This window comes from Arachis duranensis, chromosome 10, assembly GCF_000817695.3.
Source record: "Arachis duranensis cultivar V14167 chromosome 10, aradu.V14167.gnm2.J7QH, whole genome shotgun sequence".
Lineage (NCBI taxonomy): Eukaryota > Viridiplantae > Streptophyta > Magnoliopsida > Fabales > Fabaceae > Arachis > Arachis duranensis.
In genome coordinates, this window is record NC_029781.3 from 2,993,889 (window position 1) to 3,006,059 (window position 12,171).

The window sequence follows — 12,171 nt, forward strand, 5'->3', positions numbered from 1 at the left end:
TTAGTATCAACATATAAGTAAAACTAAATTTTTGTAATAGATTAATATTTAGTCCGGGCGTAGCCCGGGTATTCCACTAGTATATATATATATATAACAATGTTATTGTTTGTTTTAAAAGAATACAATGTATATGTAAATACATATAAAAAAAACAGTTTTTATTCAATACATCACTCCATTTTTTCATTTTATATATGTATTATGTATATAATATAATTATAAATAATCATTTTTTCTTCTCATTCAAAATATTGAGAAAAAAAGTAAAAATGTTGCTGCCCAGGATCGAACTGGGGACCTTCAGTGTGTAAGACTGACGTGATAACCACTACACCACAGCAACCAGATGTTTTTCTTTTCCCAAAGTTTTTAATTTATAAATATTTTCTTTTACATAATTTAATTTTTGAGAGTTGCAGTGTCGTCTTCTTCGTTTTCACTCTTCAGTTTATTGTTCAGTGTTCACACATCCCAGTGGGAAAAAGAAAAAAGCCTAGTCATGGCGTTGAAGCTTGTTAGCAGAGTGGTGGCGCAAATTGCGAACACGAGAAGCAGATCATACTACACGAGCAGGACGAAGAAGCTAAGCCTTTACTCCAAGATTAGCCCACTTGGAAACCCTACCACAAGCATGGAACCCGAGCTCGACGATTGGGTCTACAAGGGTAACAAGGTTCGAGTTGGAGAGCTTCAGCGCATCGTTCGCGACCTTCGCAAGCGCAGGAGGTTCGCCCAGGCACTCGAGGTTCCCCCCAAAAAATGTGCCCTTTTTAAATTGTCTCGTTGTTCTGAATTTAGGGTTCAAGCTTTTATGGAAAGGGGAAATTGGAAATAAAACAAATTTGAAGCCTTTGGTGATGGAATGTGTGATGCATGGAATGATTTTGGTTGATCGTGTCGTAGATCAGGATAATTATGATTTTAAAACGAATTAGTTCAGTTGAAATAATCCACAATTAGGTGAAGAAACAATGTGATTGGCTGAAGCTATCAGTTCGGAAATGGTGATTCTTAAACTTCAAAGTAAGATAGTTATTATTGGATAAGTTGTGAATTATCAACTGATATATTTGTTAAAATATGATTTGAAGCTGATTCAGAATAATATGTATGTCAGACTGAGAAGCTTTGTTTGCTATAAGTTATTGTTATGTGAGGACTGTTTGGGCTCTTTGAAAGTTGAAACTACTCAATTGTTTCATTGTATGTTTGTCTTAAGTTTTTGATGCTCAATGGTTGCAGGTATCTGAGTGGATGAATAAGAATGGTGTGTGCATATTTTCTCCAGTTGAACATGCAGTGCATTTGGATTTGGTTGGCAAGGTTCATGGATTTCAGTCTGCTGAATGCTATTTTGACAGCTTGAAGGACCAAGACAAAATTGATAAGACATATGGTGCTCTCTTGAATTGCTATGTTCGCCAGCGCCAAATTGAGAAGGCTCTCTCCCATTTCCAGAAAATGAAGGAGCTGGGGTTCGCTTCGACACCTCTAACCTACAACGATATTATGTGTTTGTACACAAATATTGGACAGCATGAGAAGGTCCCCAATGTGTTAACTGAGATGAAAGAAAACGGGATTTTGCCTGACAACTTCAGCTACAGAATATGTATAAATTCTTATGGCGTGAGGTCTGATGTCACTGAAATGGAGAGAATATTGAAAGAGATGGAGAGTCAACCGCACATTTTGATGGAGTGGAACACTTATTCTGTTGTGGCTAATTTCTATATAAAAGCAGGGTTCGAGGGTAAGGCAGTTGATGCTTTAAGGAAATCTGAGGAGAGGCTAGATAACAAAGATGGTATCGGTTACAATCATCTCATCTCTCTTTATGCACAACTGGGCAACAAGAATGAGGTCCTAAGAGTATGGGAGTTGGAGAAAAGTTCTTGCAAAAGATGCTTAAACAGGGATTTTACAACCATGTTAGAATCTCTGGTGAAGCTCGGTGAGCTGGACGAAGCAGAGAAAATACTGAAGGAATGGGAATCCTCTGGCAACTGTTACGATTTTTCAGTCCCAAACACTATAATCATTGGGTACGCAGAGAAGGGTTTGTATGAGAAGGCTGAAGCCATGCTGGAAGATTTACAGAACACTGGAAAGGTGACGACTCCGAACAGTTGGACTGTGGTGGCAGGTGGATACCTGCATACGGGTGAGATGGAGAAAGCTTTGAGGTGCCTTAAAACAGGTCTGTCTTTGTATGTTGACAATAAAGGATGGAAGCCAAACCCCAAGGTGATCTCTGGTGTATTGAGATGGATTGGTGACAATGGAACTGTCACAGACGCAGAAAATTTAGTGAGTTCATTAATAAATGTTGTCCCAGTAAATAGACAAATGTACCATGCCCAAATCAAGACTTACATTAGAGAAGGTAAAGAAGTGGATGGACTTTTGGACAGCATGAAAAAAGACAACATTGATGAAAACGAAGAAACTAGGGAAATTGTTCAAATGAGGAAGCTGTAGTTTAGACTTTCAAGTCATATTATTATTCTTTGGTTGTATCATCGTTCATATTAGCATTCAGTTTCTAAATGATTGAGGTCTCTACATTACAGTAGAGTTGAATCAAAACGTAATATTACATTTATTTGTTTAATACCGAGGTCCAAGCACTATTAGTTCTTAATCCCATGGTCTCCACATTCAGTTTTGCCAGATGCAGTTGAAATGCCCGCGATTGACAACAACTTCTTAAGTCCAGTCCTACTCTGTTTAATGAATATACTTAGCAGATAAAGCCATGTCAAGGGGAAAAGAATTTATCATTGTTGTCACTAGTGAAATAGGTTTGTTGTATCATTCTTTCACTTGCATGTTTTTTTTATATGGTGCAGTATGGCAGATAAGGTAAGCAACTTTTGTTCTCAGATGTTATATAATTGTTTACCAATGTTTCGTGATTTCGTCTATCCAAACAATTCATTATTTTTCTTGACAAGGTAACTTTTGTCTATTACATATGCAAGTAATCGAAACTCACGTTATCTTTTGATAGTAACCAACCCTTGCTTTCTTTTTCCTCCCCAAAACACTGATGCCATTGGAATGTGAATGTAAATATTTTATCATCAAAGAATCAGGTATATTAACTATTAAAGATAGTGACTCCACACCAAAAGCACCACCTTTCTTCTTTTTTTACACGATTCTAAAAAGAGAAAAAAGACCAAACAAAACATTAAAAGTTAAAACATGTAGACGACACAGAATTTGCTTTACAGAAAGAAACAACGAACTTAACAGAATTTGCACTAGTCGTCTACACTGCCAAATCTCATCAGTTCGACTCGCCGAACACCCTCACGATCTTCTCGGTGGGCACCAAAGGAAGGTAAGCAGACACCTTGTAACCCTTCTTGGCGGAGACGGTCACCGCCTCGTTGTACTTGGCAGTGTAGTATGCCGCCTTGGGAAGCACGGCGCCGGCAACAATAGGGAACAATGGCAGCTGCTTCAGCTTGCGCCATGCGGACACGGCACACTGCTCCGCCTTTGGCTCATATTTGTCGTACACTGACTTGGCGAACCCTGAGGCAGCATCCACCACGCCGGTGCGGCGGACACTGGAGACGACAGAGCAGGCCTGGTTTGAGGCCACCTTGACGTTGGTTGGAACGTGGCGATCGATCTCAGCTACGGACTCTTCAACCTATAAAAGTGAAAATCAATCAATTAATTATTGAAATTGAATTGAATTTTAACCTAACCTAACCGTTTTGTAACATAAATATCAGAATAAAGTAACAGAATGAGTGATTAAATAACCGCTTCCATTTCTGCGATCTGCATTACCTTGCGGTCCACGTAGTGGAGGAACTCGGTAGGGACGAGGTGGAATTTGTCGTAGACGGGAGCGACGACAGTCTTGACGGCCTCCTCGACGGTCTCAACGCCAGATTTGAGGGGGCCGGAGCGTTCCTTGGCGTAGGAATAGAGGATCGCGGCGCGCATCACAGCTTGAATCGTGGCGAATTGCACGAATTCAAGGTACTTGAGCTCTTGTTGTTGAGCTTCAACAACAGCTTTCTCATTCTCGACCTGCAAAATTTTCGGATCAAATTGAATAATTGAGGAGATTATAGGGGAGATTTTGGAACCCTAGAAGAGGAACGAAACCTTACCTTGGGAGCTTGGGTGTCCATGAGTGCGGTGATGAAGGATTTGGGAATAAGAAAGTTTGGAGAATCAAACGGTGTTTGGTTGGTGTGAGGTAAGAATTGAGAAGGGAAATTGGGAATTTATATGGGGCAGAGGGAAGCGGTTACGGTCAGAAAACGATGATCAAAGCGCGTTAGTAGGCAAAAACCTGCTTTTTCTTCACCGTTAAGTTTGTGTTCTTTTTAGACAAAACCTGTGGCTGCAAGTAAACGCTATTTCTCATGAACACACAATTTTCTATTTTCTGATCTGATTTTGCCGCATAACGCTATTCTTCTTAAATCTTAATACCATCCCTATTTCTTCGAGTTTGACCTCCTTTTCACTTACATGTCACAGTATTTGTCCTGCTTAATTTTAACAAATTTACCATAACCATCCATTTGAAAGTTGAGCTACACATTCTTAAACTCAATGAAATCATATTTGGAAAGTGGATGGGTCTTTTAAATCCGCCTATTTATCCTTTTATGTAAACAATTTTTTACTCAAGCGATACCTATTGTATTGTACATGTATAAAAAATATCATACGGAAAAGAATCCATCATACAAATTATATACCCACCATAATATTTCTAACTTAAAAACCTTGATATTTCATTCTTCTAAGTATTAACATTTGCATTATACTTTTCAAGGCAGATTAGTCGTTGACCTATTAGGAGCCTATTAGGCGGAAAGATATCGTAAAAAAATCAAAAATAATAAAGAGAATCTATTACATTGAGGCACATACATTTCAAGAAAAGATGTTACAACAAAGATTTGGTGAAAGCTACATGGGGGCCAAAACCACCAAAAGACTCAATTGAATCCAAATTTCAACAATAATCAATGGAGGATGATTTGTTAACAAATCAGAGACAGCTATGTATAAAAATCCAAGTCTTTGCTATTCCCTATGTTTTGAGAAAACTCAGTTTTTTCCGATCAACGCTATCCAAGCGGATCAATATTGTACCAGCTGTTTCTCCTTCAATCCACTTTATAGCTTCCTGTTCTAATAGTTTTAGTATCTGTCCAAAATCAGAAGATCATCATGTCACAAATCACTTCATGTCTCAAGAATAAGGCATCAATGAAGTCTCCCATGCACTAGTACTTTAAAATCATGCTTCAAGAAATCAATTGATCTTACCGCCCGCCTGCGAGACACTTTGGTATTTTCTTGATTACTTGCATCAATGATGACCTTGAGATACTCAAGTGCTGATGGTAATATAATAAGTGAATATTAGAATAACATAGTAAATTGGTAGAAAACTGGAAAGGGATCATATCAATAAGACTCACATGGAATGCCAGCAAGAGAAGAAAGATGACACTTCAGTAGACGTATAGCCTCCCTTGAACCATGGTCGTGCAAGTCGAGCAACATTTCTTGTGCTTCTGAGGTCCTACGAATAAAACAATGCACAAAACACTACGTCACTAATCATACAACTTTTCCATGCTAATCCCCCTATAACCAGGTAGAAGAAGAAATTATGCCCGGTCAATGAGAACTTCAGAGCAGAAGATATTCACTTGGGTTCAACAATCATTCTGCTAGATTCTTCATCAGCTTCACGAGCCTTCTTGAGAAAAAAATTTCCCTGTCAATACCATAGCATACACCACTGAAATAGTGAGGGCAATGCTACAAACTCAAGCAGTGTATTTCTGTAAACGAACTGAATGCAATATGATAAGAAATTGTAAGGCAAAATTAATTAAAATTAGAAGAGGCTGCATGTAATAGTAATAGTACACAAAAACCAGAAGACTAATGCACTGGAAATTTGGGAGTCATAGTCAAAGATATTCATGTCATAATGCAACTTTTCGGTTATGGCAAACCCAGTTCGATAACAAATCGTACCTGATCTATAAGTTTTTCAGCTTTGAATTTATCCCCATTTGCAAATGCATCAACAGCCTGAAGTGACAAATGATGCATAAGTGTACAGAACATAGACCTAAAACATGTTAGTAAGTTACTCTTCCTAGCACTATCGATGATCTAAGGTGGGAGAAACGGAATAAGCTGGGAAGAAAAAGAATACAACATACAGCTTTATAATATTCATTCATTGTGGCCCGGTACTCCTTCACTGCTCTACGCACACACTGGTAATCTTCATCCTCCACATCTGTTATAAAGGAAGTACATCATCATCATCATCATTATTCTTATTTCCAGTACAAAGTAAAACTCAGCTTTAGAAAGAGAAATGATGTAGGATCCAGGCCACATAACTAACAATAATATAACAAAAAATAAATGACAAATAGATTTAGCCTATAGGAATGTAAGCACACGAGTTCCATATAGCAGAGCACATATTAAGTCAACCAGCTTTGCTAGGCAATAATCACACTCAGAAACAGTACAAAAGTCAAAGAATCTTGCTAAGCATGTTTAACAAAAGAATAATCAAGAACCAAATTTTCCAGAATGACAAAAGGAAGACAAGTCTGAGATACAAAACTGGATAAGTACCATTTGTAGCATCTCGTAGTGAGAAGTCCATATCAATCTTATATTCTTCCATTGTGTCTTCCGGAGGTTCAAATACAACATGTTTATATCGTGAACTATTATTCACATCCTTTACAGTTTTTTTAGGAGCCTCCTCACATCGCTGATAACCTTTAAAAAGAGCAGACAAGATTTCCTTCTGAAGTTCATCTTTATGTTTCTGCTTTTGATGTGATTCCACTCCTTTGTTTGAAGCTACAGTTCTATCGCTGTGTGACAAAGAATATAAGAGTTAGGACAATATCTAGCATGGAGATGAGTAGATCATGCCATTGGAGCATAAGGCCAGTTAAAGCAGAACATACTACACAATTACAAATTTTGTACTTGATATCATTTATGATGATCACAGAAAAAGTAGATCATAACAAACCAAAAGGGGGAAACATACCTTCTGAGATGATTTAGATTATGAGACTTACTTTCAGATGAAGATAATTCAGATTTCGGTTTCACATCTGTAAACTGCAAATACCAATATCACATATCAATCAATATATATAACAATTAGAATTTAAATTCAGACATCAATATGTAACTTTCTGCACAAAAGATGAGAGAAATATATTGTGACTGGATTCCTTTTCACACATTATGTGCTTCTCAAACAATTTGTTATAGAATCATTCACATATATAACTAGACAAAGCCTAAGATAAAGGCTGACAGATGGCAAACTACTATCACCAGGAGTTAATCTTCTCCCTTGCCTAAAACTTCCCCCTCTTAAAGTCTTAATTCTTTTTTTTTTTGGATGTGGCCCCCCTCTTAATTCTAAAACCTTGCACACATGACAAAAAAAAAAATAAAAACACATTATAATGTTAAAGATACAATTATTGGAGCTTCCAAAATAAACTATCTTGGCATTCATACTTACCCTCGAAGCTGAATCACCAACAACAGCTGTCCTGTCAAAAGTCACATCGGATGGATCTAGAAGTCTATACATGCTCTGGATGAATTTGAAGTGTACTTGTTAGATTAAGAATGCAAGTGGTATTTCTAAGTATACCCCAATGACATGGTAAAAATGAGAAATGACATTTGATAAAATGAAGCTAGGAGTAGTCTATGCAATAAAAGATAAATTAGTGAAACGTATCCTTGCCAGATTTAGGAGGTTGTAAACCGAATGAAAGTAAAAAAGTGGAAAACTAATGTTGTGGATTCTGGTCTGAGCCAGAGAGTGGAGAAGGAAGTAAGAAACGTCAACAATATCACTGAAGCATATTTAATACTCGGTATGTTATATCAAATAGTAAATAGCCATCAAGATATTAGCATAAGCCAACCTTCACATACCTTCTGCATATCATAACCACAAGATTCTGCATTTTTCGCAATAAAATATGGAGTCAGCTGTTAGTACAAACAAAAGAGATAATGCTAGTAACAATAATACACTACAGAGTTATATACCAAGAACTCCCCGTATCATATCCCTGTCAAGGTGAAAGCCATTTCCAAGCATTTTAAATAAGAAATCTTCCATGTCCTGTTGAAGCTGATTATGCTTTGAAACATTTGGCTTTGCTTTTTCACGGCAGATTCCAGTCAGGGGCATCTCCTTTACATCCATTTTTACTGGCTTAGTCGCACCATGAGACCCATTTGCAGATGGCACTGGCCTAACATAATCCCTACCAATAGTGCCTGAAACAGTACCTACTGAAACTGGGCGAGCTTTCGCCCTTAAGTTTTTTCTTTCGTGGGAGGAGTTTTCAACAGAATATCCATCAGATGTTCCTGAAGTCTCTTCAACCCTGGCATCTGCATTAGATGAATGGCTTGAAGAGGATGAAGAGGTCCCCTTCATCTCATACAACATTTCTCCTGCCAAGTCTGCATTCCGGCTTGCCTTGCAATAGGCAGAAGCTATTTCCTCAAGCGAAAATACAGAGCCAAAGGCATCAAGCAAGCACTTTAATGCTTTTTCTTCATCACATGTGACTATATTCTGGGCAGGGACGTCCATAACAATTATGATTGAAACACTGTAAGAGAAAATGATGTAAAATACAAATTAAAAAGTAATCACTTTTCCAAATCAATGCAACAAGGATACAACTATGAAATCCCAAAATTATGCATGAATTAGGGTTAGAGGGAGGATGCGTCTGCATATATGAGCATACCTAACTAAGAACACAGAAAATAAAGCTAACAGGACCTTGCCTTCAGAAATGGGAACGATCAAAGCACACTAAGCACTCACAGTACCAAACATGAAGATATATATTCCCTCTCACCATATATCAATATCGAGATAGCAACTGAGAATCAGAATCAGAATCAGATTCCGAATTCACGAAAACAACTTCATTGAAGAAAAGCATAACGGATACGTGAACTTAAATTTAGGGATAAAAAATGCAGGTAGCTAAGACAACATTGCAATCAAACACACAAAGTACGCAATCTCAATCAAAATGAAATCTTTTACGCAAATGGGGGAAGAGAATGAAAGCGAATTCACAACACCATATCCCGAAAAAAGGAGAAAAATTGGCTTGAGAAGCGAAGGAAGGAGAATACCTGTGATGGGAGGAGTTGAGAGTGAAGAGGGAACACTCTTCTTTTCTATTTTATTATTTATTTATGCACTTAAAAAAACAATAATTATAATCATCAACATTTTTGAGTGAGCAAGAAATAAATATTTATTATTTTATTTATTGAAAAAAAAAATAGAAAAAAGTGGGACACAAAAAGCACTCTTGGCGCCATACAGTGAAGGCTGCTTCCTTTGCAAGTTGTTGACTTCTGGTTACTTTTTGTATTGTTGACCCATAATTACAAATTTACCATTATTTTTTTTTTACCAATTTTATGGTGTCTATAGGCTTTTGTCTAAATTTTACTTAACTTATTTTTTTTAGTAAGTTTTAATTTTTTTAAAAATATCTATTTTTTTATTTTTTAAATAAAATAATAATTTTTAACACTTTTTAGTAAATAAACACCACTTTTTAAGCACTATAACATTTACTTTTTTTTGCACAAATTTAACATTATTATTAGATAAATTAAGGGAAAAAGACAGATAGGTCCCTGACTTTTCAAACTTTTGACAAATACATCTCTGACAAAATTTAAATACAAAAAAGTCCCTAACTTTAATAAACGGAGGACAATTTAGTCATTCCGTCTATTTGCCTCTCATCCACCTAACGGAACTGGCTGACGTGGCTGAAACGGTGTACAGGTGTTCGTTACGGTGCCATGTTGGAAGGGGAAAAAAGTTCGAAGGACAAATAAGTCATTGACGTCATTTTACAAATAAAGTTCGAAGGACAAATAGGTCCTTGAGAATTTTTTATTATTATTATACTTCTATTATGCTTCTATTATGAGAATTTAGTTTATAAAATTAGGCTAATTTTTTTTTGTATGGAAAAAATATTGGTGTTTTTGTTGAAAATGGGAGAATATGGTGTAATTATAGATGGGTGGATTTTTTTTTGTGGGAAGTCAACACGTGGGGGGCATGGTGCAACACGTGGGAGCGTGGTGAACACGTGGCATCATTCTGACCAACACGTGGGGGGCGTGTTGAACACGTGGCAGCATCTTAACCAACACGTGGGGGCGTGTTGAATAATTTCCACAATACTGTAATACACTTCAAATGTCAATATTCAACCAAAACACCAATTTTCTTTCCATATTAAAAATAATTTATGATAAAATTATGCTTGTATTTTGAAATCTAGTTAACTTATTTTATTCTACAATTTAAATTATTTGTATTAAAATTGTAGAAATTGGGCTTGTTATGTTTCTACTCTTTTTCTTAAATTGCATTAGTTTAGTTTTAGTGCATTTGTGTATTATATTAGAATTTGTTAAATTGCATTAGTTCAATTTTCATCATACCAGTGGCATTAGTTAGCATCAGTTCATTTATGCATCAAGTTAGCATTAGTTCATTTGTGCATCATTCATGTATTAAGTTAGCATTGGTGTATTTGTGTATTATATTAGAACTAGTATTTTTATGCATAATAACATTACGAGAATATTTTTTTTTAAATTATAGTTCACTTTATTCTAACAGTATAAATTATGCATGACACAAAAGATTTATAAAATCAAACTACTTTTAAAAAAAATCGTAAGTTGACAAAAGTTTCTGACTAAGAAGACCAAGATATCTGCAAATAAAAAATTAAATAATAAGATTTTTAGTTATTATTTTTATATGAAAAAGTCTAATTTTTTATTAGTAATTAATTTTAATATTCGTTATCGAAAATTTAAAATAATTTAATGTGTATAATTTTACATTTAAAATATTTTAATTGTAAAAAAATATCGAATGACATATTTTGATTTGTCAAATTACTAATATAAAATATAATTATATATAGAGTAAAAATAGTAGAGAGAAATATAAAAATGGAGAGAGGTAGATGAGAGAATTTAGGAAATGAGTTTATTAATTTTGAAAAAAAAAATCTCAAGAACCTATTTGTCCTTCGAACTTTATTTGTAAAATGACGTCAAGGACTTATTTGTCCTTCGAACTTTTTTCCCCTTCTAACGTGGCACCGTAACGGACCCCTGGACACCGTTTTAGCCACGTCAGCCAATTCCGTTAGATGTATGAGAGGCAAATAGACTGAAGGACTAAATTGTCCTCCGTTTGTTAAAGTCAGGAACTTTTTTATATTTAAATTTTGTCAAAAATGTATTTGTCAAAAATTTGAAAAGTTAGGACCTATTTATTTTTTTTTCCATAAATTAATAAGAGATCAATGTTTTCTTTACCAATCATCCTTGGCATAGGAAGATGAAAGGCATTACTGATAATAATAATAAAAATTGTTCATTATAATATATCAAGTAATATTTTAAATCAGTCTTTAAGAATTTTTAGTCAAATAATTTAATTTTTAATAAATTTTAATTGTTAAAAAAGTTTTTTTTATTTTGCTAAATATATTAATTTTTACGTTAAATTTTAATAAAAAAATTAAAAAAATAAATCAATATCTGTCGTTATTTAACAAAATAACATTTTTTAAAAATTTTTAAAATTCTTAGACTAAATCCTCTATTCTTTACTACTAGTTTATCTAATGAAATAAAAATTTTAAAAAACTGATTTAACTATTAAAATTTATTGAGAGCTAAAATGTTCGACTAAAAATTCCTTTAAGAACAGATTTAGAGTATTACTCTAATATATTTATTTAATCGTTCTTCTAGTTGAATGTGCATGCAAGTTCTTCCGGTCTATGCAGATCACATGACATTCAATACAAATGGTGCAGCATTCACATTTTCACACACAGAACTAACAACTACTTTCACATACAAAGAAGAATGATCTTTTTCTATGTTCCTTACCTATCTCTTACAAATACAAATGCAAGTACTGAATACAGTATGTATAATACAAAAAAAAAATAAATTATTATTTGTACCATAAAATATACGGGCGTTGATAAATGTATTTATGCT

The 12,171-nt window shown here is 35.0% G+C and overlaps 3 protein-coding genes and 1 non-coding gene across 6 annotated transcripts; 1 reads left to right on the forward strand and 3 right to left on the reverse strand.

Moving 5' to 3' along the window:
• Positions 1 to 273: 273 nt before the first annotated feature.
• Positions 274 to 346, reverse strand: TRNAV-UAC (transfer RNA valine (anticodon UAC)). Its single transcript has one exon. It is a non-coding gene; the product is annotated as a tRNA-Val (tRNA).
• Positions 347 to 450: 104 nt separating this feature from the next.
• LOC107468622 (pentatricopeptide repeat-containing protein At4g21705, mitochondrial) lies at positions 451 to 2,617 on the forward strand. The gene is made up of 2 exons (XM_016087936.3): positions 451 to 748; positions 1,246 to 2,617. The coding sequence occupies exons 1-2, from the start codon at positions 503 to 505 to the stop codon at positions 2,482 to 2,484; spliced, it is 1,485 nt and encodes a 494-aa protein (XP_015943422.1). The 5' UTR covers positions 451 to 502; the 3' UTR covers positions 2,485 to 2,617.
• A 444-nt stretch (positions 2,618 to 3,061) lies between these two features.
• LOC107468623 (stress-related protein) lies at positions 3,062 to 4,429 on the reverse strand. Its single transcript, XM_016087939.3, has 3 exons — positions 4,143 to 4,429; positions 3,814 to 4,059; positions 3,062 to 3,670 (listed from the first exon to the last, which is right to left on the reverse strand). The coding sequence occupies exons 1-3, from the start codon at positions 4,161 to 4,163 to the stop codon at positions 3,299 to 3,301; spliced, it is 639 nt and encodes a 212-aa protein (XP_015943425.1). The 5' UTR covers positions 4,164 to 4,429; the 3' UTR covers positions 3,062 to 3,298.
• Positions 4,430 to 4,870: 441 nt separating this feature from the next.
• On the reverse strand, positions 4,871 to 9,318 carry LOC107468646 (putative nuclear RNA export factor SDE5). 3 transcript variants are annotated; one of them, XM_052255062.1, is made up of 12 exons: positions 9,241 to 9,318; positions 8,125 to 8,699; positions 8,008 to 8,033; positions 7,583 to 7,657; positions 7,094 to 7,167; positions 6,652 to 6,911; positions 6,234 to 6,313; positions 6,043 to 6,099; positions 5,709 to 5,776; positions 5,475 to 5,578; positions 5,320 to 5,390; positions 4,871 to 5,197 (listed from the first exon to the last, which is right to left on the reverse strand). In XM_052255062.1, exons 2-12 carry the CDS (start codon positions 8,678 to 8,680, stop codon positions 5,081 to 5,083), a joined length of 1,488 nt encoding a protein of 495 aa, XP_052111022.1. In that variant the 5' UTR covers positions 8,681 to 8,699; positions 9,241 to 9,318; the 3' UTR covers positions 4,871 to 5,080. The 3 variants fall into 3 exon arrangements, with proteins under 3 accessions (XP_052111022.1, XP_052111023.1, XP_015943458.1); XM_052255063.1 differs by lacking the exon at positions 9,241 to 9,318 and adding an exon at positions 8,841 to 9,057 and having other exon boundaries at positions 6,664 to 6,911; XM_016087972.3 differs by lacking the exon at positions 9,241 to 9,318 and adding an exon at positions 8,841 to 9,057.
• Between the last annotated feature and the right edge of the window lie 2,853 nt (positions 9,319 to 12,171).

Excerpts from the sequence above, each read along its gene's own strand:
- LOC107468646 (XM_052255062.1), bottom strand. The coding sequence starts at position 8,680 with ATGGACGTCCCTGCCCAGAATATAGTCACATGTGATGAAGAAAAAGCA. Across the intron at positions 5,579-5,708 it reads AGAATGATTGTTGAACCCAA|GACCTCAGAAGCACAAGAAA; the intron begins GTGAATATCTTC and ends TTTTATTCGTAG. Across the intron at positions 5,198-5,319 it reads AAGTGTCTCGCAGGCGGGCG|ATACTAAAACTATTAGAACA; the intron begins GTAAGATCAATT and ends GATTTTGGACAG.
- LOC107468623 (XM_016087939.3), bottom strand. The coding sequence starts at position 4,163 with ATGGACACCCAAGCTCCCAAG. Across the intron at positions 4,060-4,142 it reads TGGACACCCAAGCTCCCAAG|GTCGAGAATGAGAAAGCTGT; the intron begins GTAAGGTTTCGT and ends AAAATTTTGCAG. Across the intron at positions 3,671-3,813 it reads TCCACTACGTGGACCGCAAG|GTTGAAGAGTCCGTAGCTGA; the intron begins GTAATGCAGATC and ends TCACTTTTATAG.
- LOC107468622 (XM_016087936.3), top strand. The coding sequence starts at position 503 with ATGGCGTTGAAGCTTGTTAGCAGAGTGGTGGCGCAAATTGCGAACACG. Across the intron at positions 749-1,245 it reads GGTTCGCCCAGGCACTCGAG|GTATCTGAGTGGATGAATAA; the intron begins GTTCCCCCCAAA and ends CAATGGTTGCAG.